Here is a 25,495-nt window from a genome sequence, read left to right as displayed (position 1 = left end):
CTATACGCAGCACTATATGGGTTCGATGACATGGGCTGAGTATGTCCACTGTTTGCGGAGGCAAGCCTATGGGGTTGAGACGATGGAGCCATCACGGCACAACAGCTATTATTAGGTTATTCATAGGTGTGATGTGTATTGTAAATTAGGAAGAATTCATTCATATACTCCTATAGTTATACACTTAACACTGTTTCAACCCTATAACATTGACTACTGACATCTACACTTGTACTTGACTACTTGAATATTGAATTTTAGTTGTTATCTTTTTTTGTTGCATTTTAATATAGATCTTAGTATTCTCTTGCATCATATGATCATATCCATTTTAATATTGGATAAAATTCATGTTCCAGACATCCAGTTTCGCCCACATACAGCCGCGCATGTGCCGATCAAAACACCACTTCAATTTAGGTTTTAGGTAACAATAAAACTCCTCGTGTGTTTATTGACCTCAAATTAGGTTGCACACCGAAAACCAAGCTAGAATGATTGCGAAAACCCACCGAGATTAAGGATCAAAATTAAAAATTAAAAAATAATATAATAAATAAATAAAGATTCTGAAATTTCGGCAAGATTTTGCCGAAATTTTGGAATTCTGGTCATCTCGTTATGTACTGAGATGACCGAGATGACTAAATTTTCAAAACTTGCTTGTAGGTGATGCAAAGAATCGATGTACCTTTGATTTCAAAGGGAAGTGATTGGTGTTGAATCCCCTCAATGTACCGTTAATGAAGCTCAAGTTGAAGGCATCCCACGCAAAAAGGCAGCAAATAGTGAAGTCTACTACCAAGCACCCAAAGGTAGAAAGCAAGAAAGAGATGGGACTTCTTAAAGGGCAGCAAACTCAGAAAAAAAAAATATTGCTAGTCATCCCTCACCATGACTTCCTTGCTACAAGTGAAGAAAATTTTTCTAGGCATCATTTTAGCACTTGTCACTAAAGAGGCAGAACCTAAGAACAAAGAGGTGCAATTCCCAAGATCTATCAGAGAGCTACTCTCTGAATTTGCAGAAATTGTTCCAGAGGACTTACCAGTACGCTACCACTCATGAGGGACATCTAAGATGCCATTGATATGGTAGCCAGTTCTATTCTAACAATTCTGCTTTGACTCAGCCCAACTGAGCATGAAGACAAATAGAATAGCTGCTGCAAAATTACTTTGTTGTAGAAAGTAAAAGCCCCTGTGCTGTACCAGCTTTGCTGGCATCCAAGAAGGATGGTTCTTAGAGGATGTGCATCGACAGCTGAGCCGTAAACAAGATCACAGTCAAGTAATTTCCTTTATCAAGATTAGATGATATGCTAGACATGTTGTCCAGCTCTTCCATCTTTCTGAAAATAGATTTGAAGATTGGCTATCATCAAATCCACATATGACCCTGCGATGAATAGAAGACAGCTTTTAAAACTAAAGATGGGTTGTACAAATGGAAGGTAAATGCCTTTTGGACACACTAATGCACTAAGCAACTTCACTAAGGTGATGACTCAAGTCCGATGACCATTCATTGGGAAGTTTTGTGTACTTTGATGTTATACTCATTTACAGCTGCAGCCAGCAAGAACAAGTTGAGCATCTGAGGGTGTGATGAAGTGCGCACATGATGAATAGCTCTACATCAACCTCAAGAAGTGCTCCATTACACTGCTCAATCGTCTTTTTCGTTGGTTTCATTATTCCTTCAAAGGGAGTAGAAGCTGATTCAGAGAAGATTTAAAAGTGTAGTTGACTGGCCCATTCCAAAGACCTTGACCAAGGTCCGTAGTTTCCACGGTCTTGCCTGTTTTTTTGAAGATTTATCTGGAATTTTAGTGCTCCCATGACACTTATCACAGAGTGCATGAAAGGGGGTAAAGTCCAATTCCAATGGATACAAGCAGCCACTAAGGCTTTAAAGGAGATGATGATACAGGCACCTATCCTACACCTCCCCAGCTTTGATTTGATATTTGAATTTAAAAGTTGCTAAATATGCTTCACAAGTTGGGATTGGAGGAGTTCTTAAGCAGGCCAGTCATTTCATTGCTTTTGTAGTAACAATGATGCCACGAAGAGGTATTCTACCTATGATTTGGAGCTCTATGCCGTCATCCAAAATCTGAAGCACTGGAGACACTACATAATTGGTGAAGAATTTGTCCTATTTTCAGATCATGCAGCTTTGAAGTACCTTCATTCCCATAGGTCTATAAGCAACCACCATGCCAAGTGAATCTCATACTTGCAAGAGTTCATATTTGCCTTGAAATACAAGGCTGGAAAAGAGAACCAAGTGGCTGATGCACTTAGTAGACTGCTGGTTATGGTGAACACCTTTGCAGCCCATAGCGCCAGGATGGAAAATATCAATGATGAGCATCTCTCAGATGTTGATTTTTCTAACATTTTGCAGAAAACTACAGCAGGGCAGTAGTGATCCTAATCACTTGATGATGGTTATCTTTTCCAAAGGACATGCCTTTGCATGCTTAACACATCCACGAGGCAGCACCTAGTTCATGAGCTACATAGTGGGAGAAAATTTTGGGAAGGACACAACCTATGCACTAGTGGCTGATTTGTAATTTTGTACTACTGGCCACACATGCTTCATGATGTACAACATGTGATCCAACAATGTCATGCTTGCCAACTTGCTGAAGGAGATAAGAAAAATATCAACTCTACACTCCATTGCCCATTCCTTATGTCCTTGGCAGCACCTTAGCATGGACTGTCCTTGGGTTACCACCTACAGCAAGAGGTCTGACTCAATTTTTGTAGTAGAGGATCGTTTTTCTAAAATGGCATGCTTTTATCCCTTGCTGAAAGACAATAGATGCAAGTCATGTAACAAAAATATTCTTCTAAAACATGATGCAAATCCATGGATTGCCAAACTCCATCGGTTCTGATCGTGGTGTGAAGTTTATGAGCTACTTGAGGAAGACTCTATGGCCGCAAAGCTGAAGATTTCAACAGACCCTCAAACAGATGATCAAACTGAAGTGAAGAATAGGAGCTTAGGTAACCTCCTCCAATGTTTGGTGCGTGATCATGAGAAAACACAGCCATAGGTGTTGGACACAGCTGAATTTTCTTATAACAGCTCCATCAATCCTACCACCCGGAAGACACCTTTTGAAATTGTGCTTGGACAGCAACCCAAGTAACTCACTGATTATGTGCCATTGCCACCACAAGTAAGAGTTAGCAAGAGGCTGATGAGTTCTAAAGGCACATCACAGGGGTGCATGCAGTGCAATGCATGGCATTAACAATGAAGGCTACCAAGTTTCAGCCCAACCATCATAGACGCTATGTGGAGTTTTAGTCAGGAAATATGCTTATAGTACACATTGCTCCAGAAAGGCTACCACCAAGTGCCAATCACAAGCTACATCTTACAAAGATGAGACCCTTTAAAGTGTTTAAACACATTGGTACTGATGCATGCATGTTAGAGCTGCCGCCAAACACAAAGATCAGCAATGTCTTCAACGTGGCTGACCTTACTATTTATCTTAGCCCTCATTTCGACAAATGAGATTGTTGAGAAAGAAGATTGTGGTAATGGCTTGAATGGATCAGTGAGACCCCAAGCCCTTTACTTATAATGAAGTAGAAAAGGCACCATTACACAAATACCCTTACTTGAGCAACAAGAAATAGAAAATTACATTAAAAAATAAATTCCTAATAGAACTGAACTCCAAACATAACTGAACCAACCAACATCCCCCTCAAGTTGAGGCATATATGTTAGTCATGTCCAACTTGTCTACAATAGAAAGGAAATCTCCTTCCTTCAAACCATTAGTTAAAATATTAGCCGCTTGGTCTCTAGAACTTACAAAAGGCATCCAAATCATCCCTTGTTCCAACTTTCCTTTGACAAAAAAATCTATCACTTTTAATGTGCTTAGTTCGATCATGTTGCACAAGATTATTGGCAATACTAATGGCTGCCTTGTTGTCACAATACAACATTATAGGGCTTGAAACTTGAACTCCAATAACTTCTAGTAGACCTTTCAACCACAATAGCTCACAAATTCCATAAACCATAACTCTATATTCAGCTTCTGTTTTAGATGAATCTACCACGTTCTGTTTCTTACTCCTCCACGTAACTAGATTACCTCCAACAAAGGTACAATAACCTGAAATTGACTTCCTGTCAGCAAACCCAGCCAAGTCTACATCAGTATATGCTTCTACCCTTTAGATTATCAATGGGTTTTATATGAGCTGAATATGGATATATGCATGACTGGCTCACCATTCCCATGGCATAAGCAATGTTTAGCCTGGTGTGAGGCAAATAGATAAACTTCCCTACCAGCCTTTGATAGCTTCCTTTGTCCACTTGTTCTCCCTCTTTCTCCTTAAGTTTAGCTCCAGACTCAATAAGGGTATTAACTGCTTTACACCCCAACATTCTCACTCTAGAACATACTTCCTCTAGGAAAGATATATACCCTTCTTTGATTAAGCCACCTCAATTCCTAGGAAATATTGTAACTTCCCTAAATCTTTAATCTCAAACCCTTTACCAAGAAAGTCCTTCAACCTTTGTATATCCTCACCATCATTCCCTGTGATAACAGTATCGTCCACATAAACAATGAGAAGTGTGATCTTAGTAGCTAACTTCTTAACAAACAGTATATGATCAATATTGCTTTGGTTGTACCCAATAAAGGTCACTGCCTTCCAGAGGCAACCAAACCAACATCTAGGAGACTGCTTCAACCCATAAGTTGACCTCTTCAATCCACAAATTTTTCCTGCAGTATCGTCATCAAAGAAACCATGTGGGATTTCCATATAGGCTCCTTCCTCCAACTCCCCATGTAAGAAGGCATTCTTTACAATTAGTTGATACAAGTCAAGTTCAGTCTTTGTTCACAATTACAGCCAAAAGAACTCTAATAGTGTTTAGTTTTGCAACAGAGGCAAAAGTCTCTTGATAATCAATCTCATGGGTCTAGGTAAACCCCTTTGCAACTAGTCTAGCTTTCAACCTATTGACTGATCCATCCATATTTTGTTTAACCACAAACATCCACTTACAGATCACAGGTTTTTCTTTTCTTTTCTTCCTAGGGGAAGTGTAACCAACTCTCAAGTATCATTTTTCTTCATTACCTGCATTTCCTCTACCATAGTTACCTTCCATCTCTTATTAGCATAGGCTTCCTACAACCTCTTAGGAACAAAAACGGATGATAGAGAGGATATAAAAGCATGGTAAGAGTCATACAAAAAGTCATAAAAAGCAAACTTAGCTATGGAATGTTACGTATATGATCCAACTCCTTTTTTAATAGCAAATAGGAAGATCAAAAGAAGATACCTCAGGAAAAACAGTAGAATCTGATTCTGGAGCAAGAGATTGAAGTGATAACATGTCAACTTGCTCCACCTGCTTTAGCCGACTGTAGTCCTTCCTTTGATAAGTATGCACATCCTTATTCTGGTCAATTTTGTTTTGAAACACCTCAATAGTGTGCCTCACAAAAGTGGTCTCCCCTTGACCAGGTTCACCACAAGGTTCAGAAAAAGGAAGAGGAGAATTAGAGTCCTTAAGTATACTAGCCAAAGTCTCCCCTTATTCAGGAAGCTCTTCCTAAACTCCTAAATGTCATGGTGGTGTGTGGGAATGTGTGTGTGGCAAGAAAGTCCAAAGCTCGAAGGAACCTAAAAGGAGGATGATAACATTTGTACCCCTTTTGAGTAGCAAAATACTTAAGAAAGATGCAGCGTAGGCCATGGGGAGCCAGCTTACTCTGGTGGGGTTGTGATTCTGGCATAACACATACATCCAAAAACCTTTGGGGGAATAAAAAATAAAGTTTCCCTAGAGAATCTCATTAGAACACCTAAAACTAAGTATCCTACAGGGCATCCTATTCATAAGGTAAGAGGCAATAAATATAGCATCACTCCAATATTGATCAGAGACATTCATAGTAATCATAATAGAATGGGCTATCTCTAATAAATGTCGGTTCTTCCTTTCAGCAATTCCCATCTAGGCAGTCATTTCAACAAAACTAGTTTGGTGTATTATGCCAAAGTCAGAGAGATGTCTTTAAAATTCACCATCAATATATAATATGCCATTGTTAATGCAAAGGATCTTCAAAGTAGCATTGAACTGAGTTTTATCATATTATAAAAATCACGAAAACATCGAAAAACCTCTTCTTCTTTTTTGTTTTAAAAGATAAATCCAAGTAGATCGAAAGTGACAATCAATAAAAGTAACAAACTATTTATGGCCGAAACAGACACGTGTCAGTAAAGGCCCCACACATCAATATGAATTAACACAAAATGAATAGATTTTCTATTATGAAGAGAAGGTAAATAGGCAGAACGAGTCTGCTTCCCAAAAATGCAGGCTTCACAAAAAAAAAAAAAAAAAAAATTGTCCTTATTACAAAGAAACTAAATCAAAAAATACTTTCTTAAGAGTTTCTAAAGGGGGTGACCTAGCCTACGATGCCACTGATGAAGGTCTAACATAACTGAATGGACCCGGTGAGAAAATGCAGCCAGAGCAAAAGTAGATCCTCCAATCAGCTCTAGCAAATAAAGCCCGTTGTCCAATTTACCATGTCCAATCTCCTACCCATTACCAAATCTTGGAAGACATAGTAGGATGGGAAAAAATCACTTTACAATACAAGTATGTGTAAAACTACAAACAAAACACAAGTTAGTAGAGAAGGAAGGAACATGCAAAACTTTAGACAAACAAAGTGATGAAGAATGTTGAATGGTCCATTTTCCAACAATGGAAGAATAAGAGCCACCAGCAATTTGAATTTTATCTTTCCCAAAAGTTGGAGAATAATGTAAGAAAAAGATGATGAACCTCTTATATGATTTGTGACTCCTGTATCAATGATCCAAGGAGCAAAAATCAAAGAAACATGGAAGCCTATAAAAGTTTTACTTGAAGTGGCAAGGTAGAAGTTGGTACGGGTAGCAAAGGAAGCAATAATAAAAGTTGTACCAGCAATATAAGACTACAGAATACATCGCAAAGTAGCTAATTCCTTTTGTGAAAAACCAATGTCTACAGAAGGTGTTGTGGGAACAATCTCAAAAATATTAGCATTCAGTTTTCCCCTTCTTTATGCCCCTTTATGCTAAAAATCAGCAGGCTTCCAATGGCACTTCCAACAATTAGCATTGGTGTGATATGGTTCTATGACATTGCTCACACTTGACAATCTCCTTGGTTGAATCAGATTTAGTGATAACAAACTGTAGGCTAATTTATCCACAATAAGAGCATGAAGCATGGCTAATCCACAATTTTTCTCACACTAAACATGGGCATAAGACTGTTCTAGCGTAGGAAAGGGAGAACAACTCAATACTTGTACCCTAATTTGATTGTACTCCACATTCAAACCAGCCAAAAAATCATATACCCAAATCTTATCAACGTGCTTCCTATAAGTAGCCACATCATCAGGATTCATGGGGTGATACTTGCCAAAGAGAGCGTGATTCAGCATAGTATTAAGCTACAATCAGTTCCTTTTAGGTAGTCTCATGAAGCTTCTTTCGTAACTCATAAACATGTGCATCATTCCCCAACTGTCCATATATTTCTGTAGTAGCTTTCCAGATCTGGGCCGCAACATCAAGTAATAGGTATACAAGGGCAATAGTTGGATTCATGGAATTCAAAAGAAACAACATGATAACAGAGTCATTCGATATCCATTTATCCTGAAAAACACGTGGTTGTAGACTTAATAGTGATGCTCATTATGTGCCCAACAAGTCCTCTTTCGGCAATAGTCAAGTATGCAAATCGAGACCAAATCAAGTAATTTGTTCCATCAAATCTCACTGAAAGAGAGGAAGAGTGGGAAAATATTCAAAGCCAGTGGGAGCAATAGTACCATCAGTGGTTGGTGTCTCAAAAAACTTGCTATTGTTCTTCAATTTTCACCATTTCGAAACAACTAAAATGTCGCAAAATTGAATAGGCTAACCACCCAAAAAACCTAGGGAATAATAGGATTCATGGGATAAGGAGTAACATTTTTTGGCGGGGGTATTGTCACAGGTTTGGAAATAAATCATTGTCGTAGTCGCTGGTTCAATAAGGGGGAAAAAGTTCGACAGAGTGTATAATGGAAGGAAAAATAAAATAAAATTGCAGCAATGGCTTTTTAAGATTCGACAAAGGGCAGAGGCAATAGGTGATAGTTCATGGCAGAGAAAAAAATGCAGCGATTGTCTTTTAAGAAGTTTGTTGAAAGAAACGATTGTAGTAGAATGGCTTATTGATCCATGATCTCAAGCCCTTTATTTATAATAAAGTGGAAAGTAGACTATTACAAGGAATAGAAGTTTACATGAATGCAAACTCTAATTTAACTCCTATACAAATTCTTATTAGACTCCTAATAGAATCCAACACTCCCCCTCAAGTTGAGGCATGGATATCACACATGTCCAACTTGACCAAAAAAGTATAAAACATCTGTCCAGGTAAACATCTGCAATTTGATCTTCAAACTTATAGGTTACGACTGCCATATAGACTTCCATTTGATTTGTCCTCATCTTTACTGCAACTTTATGTCTCCAAGGAAGAACGCCCAAGTAAAAAAGTAGAATCTTCAAATGTTGAGAAGACTAAATTTCTGCACAAATCTGAGGGAAAATATATTTTTGGGGTAACAATAGCTAGGGTAAAACAGTCAAAGTGAAAGTTTTGATTGGTAGCAATGTTAGATCTTTAAAGGGAAAGTTTGCCAAGGGAAAATCTCCAAAGGTAGGGGAAAATTTTTCAAGATAAGTGACAATCTCCAAAGGTAATAGAGATCAAGTTCGCAAAGGTCAAACGACAAGTCTTTTGCAAGGTTAGATCTCCGAAGGGAAGATGTCAAGTTAAGGGAAAATCTCCGGGGTTAACGAGATCAAGCGCCAGTCAAAAGATAGCTCTATAGCAATGTTAGATCTCAAAAGTGGAAGATTGCGAAGGTAAGGGAGGTAAGGGACAAACTTTCAAAGGTAACAAAGATCAAATTCTACATAAGGAAGTCTACATGAAAGGCTTTGAATTGTAGACATCTTCAATCTCCCCCTCATGTAGCGTACACGTGGGAAGATAATAACAAAGGAAATTCCAATGGGGAAACTTGGAAAGGAAGAAATTGTAATGGTAAGATAAAAGTATCGGAAAACAAATCTGAGAAAATGACAAAATTTGAAAGGGGTTGACCGAGCCCACGGTGCCACTAATGAAGGCTCCGATATTACCGAATGGACCGGATTAGAAGATGTAGTCAAAGCGAAGTAGATCCTCCAACGGCCGAGCAAATAAAGTCCATACCACGACCAACTCCCCCCAGATCCCGAAGTAGCTAGGTAGGAGTTGGTAGGGGTAGTAGAGAAAGATGGTCGAGGCGACCGGCAGAAGAAGAGAAACCGCAGAGTAGCCGAACTCCTCCCGTGAAAAACCAACGCCCAGAGGGTGTGGTGGAAACCGCCCGAAAGATTAGTCTTTGGTTTCCCCGCGTGCTCCTGCCAAAATCAGCAAGCCCCAGCAGCCAACAATTTTCCGGTATGAATGGTTGGAAGTGCTCACACTTGACAACTCCAGCCGGACAGAAGCGCGAACAGATGAAAGCTGATTTCTCCATAATAGGAGTACGAAGCATGACTAATCGACGACCCCACACCGAACAAGAGCATAAGACTGTCTAGTGTAGGAAAGGGAGAACGACTTAAGACTTGCACTCGACCGATCGTACTCCACGCTCAAACCCGCCAAGAAGTCATATACTCGAATCTTATCAATGTACTTCTATATGTCACCACATCATCCGGATTAGTGGGGTGATAATCCCCATAATGATCCAACTCTTGCCAAAGAGATCGCAACTCAAAGATAATAGGGGCCACAGCTAGTTCCTTGGGTAGTCTCATGAAGCTTCTTTCGAGCTCATAAACCCGTGCATCATTCCCCAACTGTCCATATGTTTCAGAGTAGCCTTCCAGATGGGCGCAGATCAAGTAATAGGTAACCCGGCAATATTTGGATGCATGGAATTCAAAAGGAATGGCATAATAAGAGAGTCGTGATATCCATACCGAAAACACCTGCGGTAGTGGGCCTGATAGTAGTGCCCGTAATGTATCCAACTAGTCCTCTTCCAAGAATAGTTAGGTAAGCAAATCGAGACCAGATCAAGTAATTTGTGCCGTCAAACTACCGAAAGAGAATGAAAAGTGGAAAAATATTCGGATCCAGTGGGAGCAGAGTATCATCAATAGTTGTCATGTTGACAAAATTATCGCAACTTAGCTCACCCTTTCAAAGTAACAGAAACGTCGCAAAATGCAATAGGCAAACAACTCAAGACAATTTTTCTCCTTTTTTTTTTTTGGCAATAGAACTAGAGAAAAATCTAGTCGGTCACGGTTTTGGCTAATAGAACCAGAGACAGAAAAGGAAAAATATGGTTTGTCTATTTTGGATAATGAGCCAAGAACTGAACCAAACCAAGCTAAAAAACCGAACCAAAGGTTGAACCCAAAATACCAACCAAATAAAATAACCAACGATATCTTCTTCCTCACACGCTCACACCTGAAAAAATTGAAGACTACCGGTTCGATGGGAGGCGATGGTAGAGGAGCAGCGATCGATCGAAACTCAAGAAGAAGATAGAAGAAGATGGGTTTGCGGAGTTCTTCCCTCTTCTTCCTTTTTTTTTTTTTTTCTGTTCTTGGTCTTTTCTAATCGAGCTCGGTCAGCAGAACTGAAGAACCGCAAAAAAAAAAAAGCGATGGGTTTGAAAAAATTAGGAGCTTCAACAGTGTGCGATGTGATTTCTCTTCTAATCAAAAGAAGCAAGAAGAAGCAAAAAACAAGAGGAAGCAGCTTGTGAATCGGTCTTGTTCTTCTTCTTCCCCTCCCTCTGGCCTTCCCTAATCGAACCTATGAGTGCACGAACAAAGAACAAAGAGAGAAAAAAGGACGAACCGCAAAAGAAGAAAGAAAAGAAGGTCGAACAAGCGATGATGGTTCTCTCTTCTTCGATATATTTTCTCGTGGTCTTCGCAACAGAAAAGATAGTGCGGAAGAACGAGAAGAAAAAAAAACCCAATCGAATTTGCAGCAGTAACTGAAGAACGAAAAAAGATAGTGCAGAGAAAAAAAAAGGAAAGAAGAAAAAGATCCTAATCAAATTTAGGCTCTGATGCCATGTTGAAAGAAACGATTGTAGTAGAATGGCTTATTGATCCATGATCTCAAGCCCTTTATTTATAATAAAGTGGAAAGTAGACTATTACAAGGAATAGAAGTTTACATGAATGCAAACTCTAATTTAACTCCTATACAAACTCTTATTAGACTCCTAATAGAATCCAACAAAGTTTTAGGTAGTGGCAATGGGTTTTTACGAAGATCCAGGTCTGGTTTCAAGTTTAGAGGTGGCGGAAGTTGCAGGTCTGATTGCAGTGATTGAAGAAGCAGAAGAAGCGATGGGAAAGTTGCAAAAAGGTCTGGTTGCAGGTGGCGATGGGGAAGAAGATGCTATGGCGATGGTGGATCTTTTTCTGCGAGAAAAAATTGAGAGATGGCAGTGGCGGTGGTGCAGTTATCTTCGTAGGTGAGAACTGAATCGAGGAATCCAATCCCTTCTTCTCCGTTATCGGATTTTTCCCTTTTCTCTTTCTTTGCTTCCCTAATCAAATTTTGGCTCTGATGCCATCTTGAGAAAGAAGATTGTGGTAGAATGGCTTAAATGGATCAATGAGATCCCAAGCCCTTTATTTATAACGAAGTCGAGAAAGCAGTTTTACACAAATACCCTTACTTGGGCAACAAGAAATAGCAAATTACAGAAACCAAGCTCCTAATAGAACTGAACCAACCAACAGAGATTCAGCACATGCCTTGCACCTACCTCAATTTGTTACGCGAAATGAAGATGCTATTAAGGAGGTACTTGATGACAAGTTACCGTGATGAAAGGAGGCAAAGGTTATTACTCTTTCCTTGTCAAATGGAAAGGCAAGCCCATCACGGACAGCACTTGGATACATGCGAATGATTTTAAGCACCTTGACCCAAAGCTTTATGATATTTACACGTCTTTCATCCATTCCTTGAAGATGAATGATTCTAAAAAGGGAGTTCATGTAGATGTGAAGCTGTTTGGCAAAAAAAACGAAAAAAAAAAAAAAAAAAAAGGGGGGGGGGCGCGGGGGCCAGGGGCCAATTGGTTGCATAGGCTTGGCTTCTTAAAGAGCCAAAACACTGTTCACATGAATAGTAATGTGAACAGTGTCACAGTCTTGCTTTAGATAATGAATGGATTATGGAAGATTTGACAGGGCCCACTTGGACCTCCAGCTTTGGAGGGCTGAAGACTTCAGTAGATTTTATTTAGTTTCCATTTTAGTTGTTTCCTAGGTTCTAAAAGTCAATCTCTATTTTAATATCCATCCATGTAGCTGATTTATAAAGCCAAGATTCTAACAATTTAATTTTAGTAACTTTTTATTCTTTTTTCTTTTTTGTGTGTGTGGGGGGGGGGGGGGGGGGGGGGGGGCTGAGAATATCAGCTTGATCAGCCAAATATTTTCAGCCCATAGTTCCTATTCTATGTAACTTGGAGAGCAAATATTAGCAATCCACAAATATGTAATAGCTTGTTCTCAGCCAGCAGAATTTATTTTTTTTGGGATGAATAAAAATTATAATAAAGAACCTGAAAAAGGAGAAATACAAAGATACAAAGAGGGAAGAAAAAGAGAGGGGGGGGGGAAGCAAACAGTCAAGGAAGCGACTGAAGGGGGAATCTAAGACTCCAAGAGCTAACAATCAACCTATTCTTTGGAAAGTCAGAAATAAGGGGATGGGGAATAGAAGATAGCCTTGAAGAAATATCAAAGTAGATGGCCTTCCAAATCAAGTTACGAGATCTAGATTTGGAGGTCCATCTACTCATGTTGCATTCCCATAGCAGCAAAGACTAGCTTCCCCACTAGGTCGCAAATCGAGGAGCCAAAGAAAGATCTCTGGACCCAATTCCAATCTCTAGCAAAGCCATAAGCACGTCTCGATCTAGGCCAAATATAAGCAAGGGCTAAACTCCAGATAAATCTAGAGAAAGGGCAGGAGAAAAAAGGTGGTCAAGGTCTTCAACACCATTCCAACAGAAGGTACAACTTGGATTGGCAGGGATGTGACGGCTAATGAGGAAGGAATTGGTGGGAAGGGCTAGGTTGAGGAATCTCTAGAGGGTGAGGGAGTAGCGGGGAATGTGGCCTTTGAACCAGACTAGAGGGGCCCAAGGGACAGTGGGGGAGGTGGTTCTAAGGAGATTCCAAGCAGAGGCAGTGGTGAAGGTATTGGTATGGGATAGGGACCAGATGGGGGTATCAAAAGCAGCGGAAGAGAGGGGAGGGAGGGAGAGAGTTCCAATATATGTGTGAGACTAGGGTGGGGGGAGGAGACCATGCGCCATTTAAGACGAAAGAGGAGAGAGGTGATAGCTTTGGGGATGCGGGAATCATAAACAGCTCAGGGACCAAGAAGGGAGAATAAAATACCCATTGGATGCCAGGGATCAAGCCAGAAGGAAGTGGAGAATCTAGAAGAGATTTGAATAGAAATAGCAAAAAGAGCACACGATCACAGAGATAAGAGTTTTTTCCAGATACAAGAAGAGATGGAAAGAGTCGAGATAGTCTAGATGGAGTCCATTTTGAGGAAATATGAGTGGACCCAAGAGACCCAAATGGAATCATCCTTATTGACAATTTTCCAAATGAGTTTGAGGAGGCGAGGCTAAGTTCACATCATAAATCCTATGAATGCCAAGACCTCCTTCAAATTTAGGACGGCAAATGGCAAACCAACCAATTGATAGGCGGATGAAACGAGAGGTTTCTTGGCCCTTCCAGAGAAAAGCAGAGAAGAGAGATTCCATGGTATGGTATGGATGGTGGATTTGGGGAGAGGGAAGATACCACACCAATAGAGATAGGAAGATTGGAGAACAGAGCGAATCACACGACCAGCAAAGGAGAGGAGCTTGCCTTTCTAGAGTTGAAGTTTTTTCCGAATGTGGTCAAGCAAAGAGGAACAATGGTGGCGAGTGAGCCTACCAGGGATGAGGGAAAGGCCTAAGTAGGTTAGAGGGAAGGAGCCAAGCTTAAAACCAGAGAGTTGTAAAAGGGAAGCTCGAGAAGAATCAGAGATGCCCGAGAGAAAGATAGTAGATTTCTCCAGATTGACCTTAAGGCCAAACAAGGACTCAAAGAAGGAGAGGGTGGAGAGAACGTTGGAGATAGAAAAATTGGTCAGCTTTTTAGAAGATCATGACATCATCAGCGAAAGCAAGGTGGGTGAGGTTGAGGGCTTTACATTTGGGGATAGGAGCAATGAGAAGCTGATCAGTTTTGGACTGGAGGAGGTAGGATAAGACTTGCAGAGCCAGGGTGAAGAGATAGGGAGAGAGCGGCCATCCTTGTCGAATTATTCCTACTCGAGAAGGCAAATAGCCAACGGGGAAGCCATTAGTGATGATGGAGAAATGGGGAGAAGAGATGCAAATCTCAAATCCAATAGACAAAGGAGGGAGGGAAAATTATAGTGGAGAGGACCTCATTGATAAAAATTCCCAGCGGATACAATCAAAAGCTTTATGAAGGTCAATCTTTAGAAAGGACAACCGGGGAGTGGGAAGAATTATCAAAACCTTTAACAATTACCACACAGGAGGATATTATCAGAGATGCTACGGCCAAAAATGAAGGCAGACTGATTTGGGCTCACAAGGGAAGGCAAGACGAGTTTGATCCTGTTGACAAGGATTTTGGAGATGAATTTGTAGAGGATATTACAAAGGGAGATTGGGCGGAAGTCAAAGACAGAGGAAGCTCCAAGTTTTTTGGGGACAAGGCAAAGGAATGTTTGGTTGAAGGAAGCAAGCTGGGAGGGATTAAGAAAGAAGTTGTAGATGGCAAAAACAAGATCATGCTCAATGAAGTCCCAAGCAACAAAGAAGAAACCCATACTGAAACCATCAGGGCCCAGGGCACGATTAGATTTATGGGAGCGAATGGCAGAGATGATTTCCTCCGAGGAGGGAATAAAGCGAAGAGAATCAAGAGAAGAGGGATCAATGAACTTATTTAAGGTGGGGGGGGGAAGAGGGGGCCTAGAGGGGAGGAAGGAGGGAGAGAGGATCCTAGAGAAATAGGAGACAACTTCAGTCTTGATACTAGGAGGATCATAGATCCAGGAACCACTACTAGTAAAAAGACAAGAAAAGGAGTTGTATTAGAGACGAGCTTTAAGGGATCGATGAAAGTAGGCCATATTAGCATCCCGAGCTCAAGCCACTTGATTCTCGCTTCTTCCTAAGGAAACATTCTTCTTGGGAAGCAAAGGAAGCCAGATTAAGAGAGAGGGATTTCTCTTCCTCCAATAGAGACGAGCTAAAAGGGTCATCATGGAGGAGGCTTTGGATCCTAAAGAGGTCCCCTCAGCAGGAGGAAACACGAGATGAGATATTGCCAAATAGTTGAGGAGTTCCAAGACCGGAGGGCATTCTTAGTATTCCGAAGCTTACGGGCAAAAGCCACAAGAGGGATGGATAGATTCATGAAATGGCAAAAGACCTACTAAGACCATGCAGTCTAGATAGTGGGAAGAAAAGAAGGATTGGAGGTCCACATATCAAATAATTTAAAAGGCTTGGGACCAAAGGATGGGAGATCAAGGAGATGGAGGAGACAAAGGGAGTTGTCAGAGAGGAGGGGGAAGAGAAATGGGCATGGGAATCAGGAAATTGGGAGACCCAAGCAGCATTTGCTAGGAAACAATCAAGCTTAGAAGCGATGCGAGCCTCACCACTTCTACAATTATGCCAAGTAAACCAATGGCCTAGCCAACAAAGATCAAGGAGACTCGCATCCTCAATCAAGGAATTCATGACTTCAATAGTTGTGAGGTTAGGTAGGCTGCCACCTACACGCTCATGAGAATACCGGACAATGGTGAAATCGCCTCCAATGCCCTAGGGCATCCCAACCATGGAGGGAGAGATGTAGTGGAGGTCATCCCAAAGGGAAATACGATCTACGGCACGATTGAAGTCATAAACAATGGAGAGGAAGAAGGTGGGAGCAGAGGGGGAGGAAAGCTGGAAGTGCATAAGCTGAGGAGAGGAGAAAAGGAGGGAGGGAGGGAAAATTGAAGGGTTCCAAAGAATCCAAATACGACCATTAGGGAAAATCGAAGAATTAAAGAGAAAGGACCAAGAGGGGGCTATCGCCCAGGCAATCCGATGGGCATTATCATTATGGACATGGGTCTCAAGGAGAGCACAAAAAGAAGCTTTAGAATCTCGAATGAGAGATTTAACTTCAGCTTGTTTTGCAAGGGAGTTAAGTCCCCTAAAGTTCCAAATAAGAATATCTGACATTTAAACAATATGGGGGGAGCATCAAAGGAGCTATTAGGGGGAGGGGAGGTCTCACACAAAGAGGAACTCAAGGGGGAGGGGGTCTCAAAAATACTAGGATTGATAGAGATCATCCAGAACTAAAGGGGGTACCGATGAGAGAGGAGGGGCAAGGGTTCAGTTTAGGGGTAAAGTAAGGGGGTAAAAGAGGGGTGGTCTAGGTAAGGGAGGAGATGGGAGGGGGAATGGAGCTCTCGGGCGATGGAAGGCTAGTAGGGACCGAAGGTGTGGAGAGGTTAAAGATAGATGGGCTATGGGTTGGGTTTACAGGATAAGAAGGGTTGAGGGTTGGAGAGGCACTCGACGTTTGAGGGCTGGAGTGTTTAGATGGGCTACGGTTATGGGGGCCATAGGTGCGGGAATTGGGTTTTTTGGTGGAAAGGGTTTTATGTTTAATAAAAGTATTTGGGCTTGGATTGGTTCGAGCAATAGAGATAAGGGAGTTAGTGGGAGGGTGGGCTAAGTGGATTGTGCCGGAGGATGAAGGAGATTGATTTAAAGAGTTAGTGAAGGTTTTGGGTTTGGGCTTGGGAAGAAATGGGCTTTGGGCTTAGGGCTGGGGTAAGAGAGATGGTTGAATAGATTTAGGCTTAGGGTTGTGAGGTTTAAAAGGGGGCGGTGTGTTTAAACATAGGGCAGGCATCGAAAAGGTTTAAACATAGGGCAGGCATCGAAAAGGTTGGCAGCTGCGCAGGGGGCGAAGTCAAGGCTGCAGCGGAAAAGGTTGCAGGTAGGGAAAGAGGGGTAAAAACCAACAATCGAGACAGACTTATTTCCTGCAAGAGGAGGAGAGAGAGGTACCTGAGGATTGCTCTAGTCATCCACAAATCGCGGCTTCAAAGGATCAGCGGATCTCTGACAGCAGGTAGTAGTGGCAGTGGAGGAATCGAAAACATCACCAGTATGGGCAGGAGGCGAAAGCAGCAAACCAGCAGCAGCAGAGACAGTAGCAGGCATCTTCAGAGACAGACAGTCAGCGGAAGCAGAGGAACAACCCTTTTTCTTAAGCCGATTATTAACTTCTTAATGAAGTTTTGCTTTGAATTTATTATCTCTTCTCTTTGCTTGAGTAATATGAAGCGTGAGGACCTTGCTGTTGAGAGCTAAATACCTAGGGTTGAGGAGTCTAGCTGAGATAGGTGAACCACCTTGTCCCTTTTCTCTTCTTTTCTTGTTCAAGTCCGTATTGAAATTGAGAATTGAACTATTTAGTCCTTCTTCCAAATCCTGATCTAGTCTCTACAATCTGGCTTGGCTATACGTCTTAGACTTCCAACCTTGTCTCAGTTCTGATTTTTCTGATTTGGGTTTAGTTGCAGCTAAGTTATCCTTGTTCTTAGTTTTAGATTAATGAATGCAGGTGGGCCCCCAATTCTTCAAATAATATTCTCATTAAGACCCAGAGAAGGGTTTGTGACACTGTTCATGTAACTGGTTACCTGAATAGTGTTTTGGCCTCTTTTTCAGTCCTCCTAGAAGACCAGCTTGGCTGATCGACCTGGTCCAGTTGGTCCAATAAAAGCTGGTTGGTTTTGCCCAGGTCCTATATCAGTGGGAGTTTGGACTCTAATTGATGCAGCAGCTGATTGGAGCCTTTAGGGGTCTTGGTTAAAGGTTTGAGGGTCCTAGGAGGCTGCTGGAATCGAGGAAAAGTCTGAGAATAACAGACTTTGAAACCCTAATTCAAAATTTGAATTTGGAGGGGAACTTAGGGTTCGGCTGGGATGGAGGAGAGGGCTGTGGATGCAGGTTCAGAGGTGGTATGGTGCTGTAATGGTGTTTCCAGAAGTCCAGAACAGGTCTGAGCAGATGGGGATAGGAAGTAGGAAGTTTCTGAAAATTTTGGAAATTCCAAATTTTCTGCAACTCGTCCAAGAACTAGGGCTGTAATGGGGTAAACTGAAGTTAGAAGTCAATCCTATAGACTAGGGCGACTCCATTGAGGGTGGAATGGGGCTAATTTGATGAGGGAATAGATGAATCCTATTAGGGTTAGGACTGAGGACGTGGGGAAGAAGAAGGGTTGCAGGAAATTCTGGCTTTTAGGGTAAAAGGATTATTTGGGAAGGGAGCTGTAAGGGGATATTCTAAGGCTTGCTGCAACTCAAGGGGAAGTGGATTGGGGTCTAAGGGGGCTGGGGAAGTAGGCTTAACAGTGGGGGAGGGGTGCTGATATTGCAGGAAACAGGAAGAGGGAGGGGAAGGCTACGGTTGGGCCTGGAGTACCAGGGGAAGGTTGGGAAGGGATTGTACTTACTTGAAGTTGGTTGCTGTTACAGAAGCTGAAGAAGAGAACTTGAAAAATTGCAGAAAATTCACACCAAGCCAGCCGCAGGTTTCAAGGGAAACCCACAACCCTATTTCTCAACCTTAACTCAATTCATTAATCCAGATTTTTTTTTTTTTTTTTTTTGGGTGGGGGGGGGAGCTTACACTAGAAAAGCTATTTATAGCCTAAACAAAAGACTTAGACTCCAACTGGGTTTCTCTGACTACTAGGGCCCCACCACAACTTAAATTAGACTTGACAAACAAATCTAATTCCTACGCAATCTCAGCCCTTGGATCTGAGATTACACTTAAGTTACCTAATACTAATTAGATAATAGACAAACTGGACCCAAAAGGAAATAACAGTTTCCTAATTTAAGTTATCCTTAAAAGTAAGACTTCTTAATAGGAAACACTCCTTTACAACTCTATGACTCTCTTCAAAATAAACTAAACTACTAGACTTGGGTCTTCAATATAACTTGATCCAAGTGTAGGAATTGACCATTCTACCCGGGATGGATTCGGCCTCCCTGACTCCAGTTGGGCTTGGGCTCATTGGGGGGGGGGGGGTTCCAACCCTGGATACATCACTAATCCAAGGTTCAAGACTAAATGTGCCCTCCAAACCTCTGCCAGATCAGAAGTTTTGATGGTGAGAAATTGGAGAACAAAGCTGCAGGATAAAACCGAGCATAACAGTAGAAACAAAAGGTGATTACTGCCTCCTTTTGGTCCAATGTCAAAAGATCTGCACTTAATTGAAGGATCGACTCTAGTCTTTAAGTGGTCTTTAAGCAGCAGTTGTAGCAGTCACAAGGTAGTCTTAGCAGGGGAGATCAATTGAGGAAGGAAGAAGATAATATAGAAGAAGATTTAGATGGGAAATTGTAATTCAACTCTCACCAGCTTAGCTTTCTCAGCCCTTCATCCTCACTAGGACTAAAATTGTATGCACAGAAGCAATCAATCAACTTCATAAATTGTGGGGGAGGCTTCTAAAACTTTACAAATATACAGAGGACAATAGCTTGCCTCTCAAGTTATAAGGCATGAGAAATTAACTCAAGAATGTTCTAAAATTAGAAACTAGGAGATAGGATTGGATAAAAGTAAAAACAAAATATACTCTTCTTGAAGTACATAAGCTGACTCCTTTCTTGTGAGCCACACTGATATTTCCTTGTGAATTTGGAGTCGTGATTCTCACCATGAGTACCCATTGGCCAGTAGCTAGTCATCATAGGATTACAATAATACCCCAATTATCTGGTCCACCAATTGGTAAAGCAAACCAACTCTTCTTATAATTAAGTCTAAAATAATGCCTTCCAAACATCAGCTTGTCTATATCACTAACACACACATTAGAGAGTAGATTAGGCTTTTTCCTGAACTGTGGGTGCAGAATATTCAAACATTAGTTATCATAGAAGTTACTCTATAGTAACAAGAACATCATACTATACAGGAAATGACCAAGATATCTACAAAAAGGAAGAAGAGATTACCTGTATCACCCCAAGTAAGTGTTTTTCAATGGAATGGAAAGAATCAACAACCTCCAGTTCAGACATCTTCGGTATAAATTGCTGAATGTCAGTCTTTATTCTAGCCTGTCTCCACAATCTGTGTTGTTCTTGTTCAGCAACAGCACGCCTTCTTTGGAACCATGGCAAAAAGTTCTGCCCTTTTAAAAAGCGCCTTAGAAATTACAGGGGGGGGGGGGAATCAGTGGCAAGACTTCCTTGGACCAATTATCAGAAAATGAAATTAAAAACACAGAATAAAAAGTGAAACACAAACTGGGGGTGAGGGAAATGATATAAATCAACAACCAGTGGAAGTACCAAGAAATCCAGTAGCCTTTGCTCTGATTTACCTGTATAGGTCCAGCCAGTTTGATCTCATCCTCTTGGACAAGAACTTCCCAGGTCCCCTTGCTGATAAGTTTGCAATGAATTCTTCAGCATTAAATGGAGGAAGAGGAGGAGGATCTACAAAGGGAGAAGTTCCTTCTGAAGGAGTAGTGGCTCTGAAGTATGGACCAAAAGGAGCAAGGAAGTTTGTAGTAAGCTCCAAGAAATGCCGGCGTAATATCTCATTGTTAACAACAGACATAGATTCCTCAACCCTTGGTGACATCCCTGCATCAATAAGCCTATTCAAGATAGCAGTGTCTGGCTTTGTTGTCGGAACATAGGTGCTCCAAAGGGCTTCTTTGTGTTCTGTCATCAGACAAAGAGGTCCTTCTCTCCTCAACTTAACTGCATTTAACAAATTTGAAGGAGAAAAGTTCTTTAACGATAGCTGTGGACGAAATCCTTCTGGTTTACCAGAAACTTTACCAGCAGGGGACTTAGTAGAAAAGGGAACCCTGCTTGAGTTAGAAGCCGGACTACCAACCGAAACAATATGAGGGATATTTCGAAGTGCCTTCAAAAAGAATAGGTTAGTCACACCCAAAACCATAGGAGGAAAAGGCTCTCCTTCAGTGAGCGAGTTAAGATTGGCAAAATCTGGGCCATGGATGGTGAAATAAGGCCTAAAGTCGACACTGCATGGGAGTGGTGCCACCAAACTCACAAGAGTTGCAACAGCTTCGCAACACTGAGGTGGCGTTGGTGCTATAATCAGAAGAGGCTCACCAATAATCAAGAGCTCCCATAGCACCCAAAGCTGCAAAAGAAGCCCTCTGAATGTACCAAAAATATCTGCATCATGGAAAAGCCCTTGTGGAACTGACTGATTAGTAGGAAGAATAGGAGCCATCGATGAGGCAGACTCATCGGACAAGAAGACTCCACACTCCAATGGCAAACTATGAGCTGGTGGCAGGTTTGTTTTCAGTGCAACATTTCCAATTGGGAGCTCCATTAACTTCCCAGGCATTGGAGCAGGCCACTTTGAGACATAATGGGCGATATGCTCCACAGCAATCTTACCAATATCAAAATACAAAGGACCCAAGATTTGCAACAAACGCCTGAAAACACAGGAGTAAGGACAGTACGATAAGATAACCACAGACTTCTGCTCTCCACCTCGCTTTAACCTCTCATCCTGCCTCTGCCTATTGAACACAAAACCATACAAATAACCTGGAGGATTGGACCTGCGGCTACTGCTGGACCTTCTTAGAAACTTATCATCCAATGACCTTGGAGACCTCGGAGACCTTGGAGATCTTGGAGATCTTGGAGAGCCCACTTTGTCTTCACCCTCTGTTATCTGAGATGAAGACAAATGGGCCAAATGAGTATTCTCTCGCCTTCGTACTCGGAAGAAAAAGATACAATCATGTATGCTCGATCGGTTGTGGTGCTGAGACACTGAATCTGGGAAAGAACTGAAGGCGATCTCAAGCTCCTCATCTTGAGTTATAGAATCAGGTGGGTAACACTCCTCAATGACCTGACCTTGTTCGAGATCAAACCTAATGATACAAAAGGCAACAACCCATCGTCTCAAAGCTTTTGGGTCAAGCTTAGAATTGGGCTCTGACTTCAAAGAGAACGAAGGCGAGCGGCTCATTTCACTGCTTGAGAACTTCAGAGGAATTTAACGGAAGGCCCTAATATTGACATTTTTAGCTACAATATCTTCAAAACCTTGTCTTTTTCCATTTTTTAGCCTAAATTTCCAAACTTAGGGTCTAGAATCAATCAAACTGGAAAGGATTCGTAAGATTTCATCCAATGACAATAATTTGGAGAAGATCTGGGGGCCAGAAACTTCCTTACCTTAAACTGTTGAACAGAGCAGCGCAAAAGCATCTAGCAAACAATCGTGGATCAGAGTTGTAAAGGTATGGAAATCCACCATAAATAAATGCCCATTTGTTCCATGAAAATCGAGATCATTGTGTTGGTTCTTGTCACAGGCGAGAAACACACCAGAAACACAATTTCCCTTCTCTGTCTCTCGCTGTCTATATCTCTTTTAGTTTTCTAATTTTTTTTTTTTTTCAGTTGGGTTGTTCATCTGATTCTTTTATTTTTGCGATTATCTAACTTCTTCAGGTCGCAGACACAAATTTCAAAAATTGCATTCTCACTCAGACAGAGAGAGAGAGGGGAAAATCATGGCGTTGTAGCTCCATCTGGGCATAATGTTTGGCGGTCGATATCGATATCTTCTGTCTCTTTTTCCAAATATTTTATGTGATAGGGTGCATTCAGATTAAACACCCTTTCTCTGTCTTACCCTCCCTAAACCAAATGTAGGGAATTTCAGGACATGGTGGCACCTGTTAGGACGTATATCATGTGAATTTTATTGAAACATCATTCAAATCTGTGGATTTTAAATCTATAGAGTCATGGCAAAAGCGATGGAACTTGAGACATGAATCCACAGATTCACATCTTTTTATACAAATCTAGTGTTTTCACCCAATATATAGTATCAAGGGTGAAATCTAGTGTTTTCATCCAATCCATAGGAATCCAAAAAATCTAATTTTTAGGCAAAACTTGAAACCCGTGAATTCATGAATCCATAGATGTTTTCCAACCAAACACTTTTAAAAATTTGATTCATAAATCTATAGATGTCAAATTTCTGGATTCATCCAACCAAACAGGCTCTAAATTCTAATTTGTCAAAACATCATGTGTCACATTTAACCAACTTAAGTGAAACAAAACTGATTCCTTTTTTTCTTTTTTTTTTTGCGAACCCGGTGTTCATTCTTGATTAATCCGGTGCTCAATCGCACACGGCCTACCCGAACCCCCTTTTTTTTTTGCCACGGTTTCCAAGGCAAAAGGCTGTGGTGGGTGAGTCTTCCAGCGGAGATTTTTTGCATCCACAAGGTTTCAATACCGGAACCTTGCTTAAGTGGACCAAGCTGCTTACCACTTGGACCAAGCCCCGTTGGTCAAAACCAATTTCTTTTAAAAATGAACAAAACCATGTTTTGAGCAATTGGAATTTAATAGAATCCATGTGGCGTGCATCCAATGGTAGACACCACCACATCAGACACACCACACAAGTAAGATCCGGTTTTAACCGCCTAAGTCACCCCCTATTATTAATGTCATCCTCTGATTTATCCAATACACCAAATAGATCCTCTATCACTAACATCATTAGTCTCATTAGTTATTCATTTTCAATATTTACCCCACATCCTAAGTTTAAAAGCACTTTCCATGAACCATAGCTCCCAGACTTTGTGAGGACTTGTAATTAGGAGAAAAAGAAATCGTAGATGGTATAAGGAGAAAATGAAAAGAGTTGAACATAGGATTTTTCATTAAAAAATATTCTTGTTCTAATAGTAGGGGTGTCCTAGACATATTTTTCACTCTACTGGGGTCTAATTAATGAAATTGTCTTCATTACCTTCTTTCGAGGTCAAGCAGACTCAATTTCACTATAGGATTTGCGAATGAATGCTAGGCCACCTTGAATGGCGTGAGCCGCATGCAGGGAGACCCGCACGTACGGTTTTTAGGGGGATCTGGCCGAAAGCCACCTCAGTTGTTAGAGCCATTCAATCGAAAGAATTGACTCTTCGACACATGAAAATTAGCACCTACTGAGAAATGCTTAAGTGGAATCTCAACCATATCTGCTCTTTTCTGTTAGATATTCCCTTACTCCGGGGGCCGGTCTTTCTACTAGACGCTTAAGATCCAGTATCCTCCCCCACAAACATCATCTAAACCCACATGCATTGTTATGTTTAACAAAAGCTGGTAAATTAACTGCACATTTTTTTCTAGGAAACTGATGATAGCTTATAAGATGGCATTAAATTTATGGGATAACTTGAGGGGTGACACTGAAATTTTCTTAGCAAAAAAAAAAAAAAAAAAGGAGTTTTTTACTTGTGACTCCCTTCAATGTTACTAGCTACTCACATAATAGAGTCTTCTTCATTTTTTGAACAAATTGCATTGGCACCCCAAAATGGAGGTTTTAGAACACTGACACCCCACTTTATATTTGAAAAACACAAACACCTCAAAGTTGAAATTTTCAATGAACATAATAGTCCAATTTGTCATTGAAAACCATTAAATCACTATTAAATCACTTTTTATTTTCTTTCAATTCCAAAAATATCCCTATCAAAGTATGAAGGGGAAAAAAAGTGATTTAATGGTTTGCAGTGACAAATTGGACTAATGTGTCCAATGAAATCCAATTTTGAGATGTATGTGTTTTTCAAACATAAAGTGGGTGTCAATGCTTTAAGTCCTCCATTTTTGAATGCCAATGCTTTTTTTTTTTTTTTTTTTGAACAAAAACATAACAAAGTCAGTTAATCTCCTAAATTACTTTTACATTCAAAATTCAAATTCAAATGATTTTTGCCAAAATTAATTCGAATTTTCACATGAGTTATGCTATCTGTTATGTTTTGATTTTTTTAAGGAGTAAAACCTTTTTTTAGCAACCTTATGAAGTAAATTTTTTTTTGTTAAATACTATATATCAAAGAAATTTTCTCAAAGTATGGGCAAGGGGTTAAAGGCAATATTATAATGTCATAAGACGTTAAGGGCAATTCAAGAATTATGAAAGTCTCTAACAATGACCTAACAAAGTTTGTGCCATTGTACAAATTTAAAAGACATTTTGGGGTGTCTTTGCCAATTTTATATATTAATGAGATATCTGTATTTTTTGCTATTCATTTTGGAATGTCTTTGAAATTTTCCCTTAATTATTATTTTTTAT

General features: G+C 40.7%; 1 protein-coding gene across 1 annotated transcript in view; it reads right to left on the bottom strand.

The window, feature by feature from the left end:
- The window catches only part of LOC149012418 (polarity axis stabilization protein), a 30,903-nt gene extending 7,937 nt beyond the window's left edge, over positions 1-22,966 (bottom strand). Inside the window, exons 1-2 of the mRNA XM_089157911.1 lie at positions 20,682-22,966; positions 20,311-20,503 (exon numbers count right to left, since the gene is read on the bottom strand). Coding sequence (XP_089014037.1) covers positions 20,311-20,503; positions 20,682-22,333 — 1,845 coding nt within the window. The 5' untranslated portion in view covers positions 22,334-22,966. The remainder of the gene's footprint in view (positions 1-20,310; positions 20,504-20,681) is intronic.
- Positions 22,967-25,495: the final 2,529 nt, after the last annotated feature.

Source organism: Hakea prostrata, chromosome 6 (assembly GCF_041222555.1).
Source record: "Hakea prostrata isolate BN-2017 chromosome 6, UWA_Hpros_2, whole genome shotgun sequence".
Taxonomy (NCBI): Eukaryota; Viridiplantae; Streptophyta; class Magnoliopsida; order Proteales; family Proteaceae; genus Hakea; species Hakea prostrata.
The sequence above is the reverse complement of the archived record's forward strand: the minus strand, read 5'-3'. Positions and strand labels throughout refer to the sequence as shown.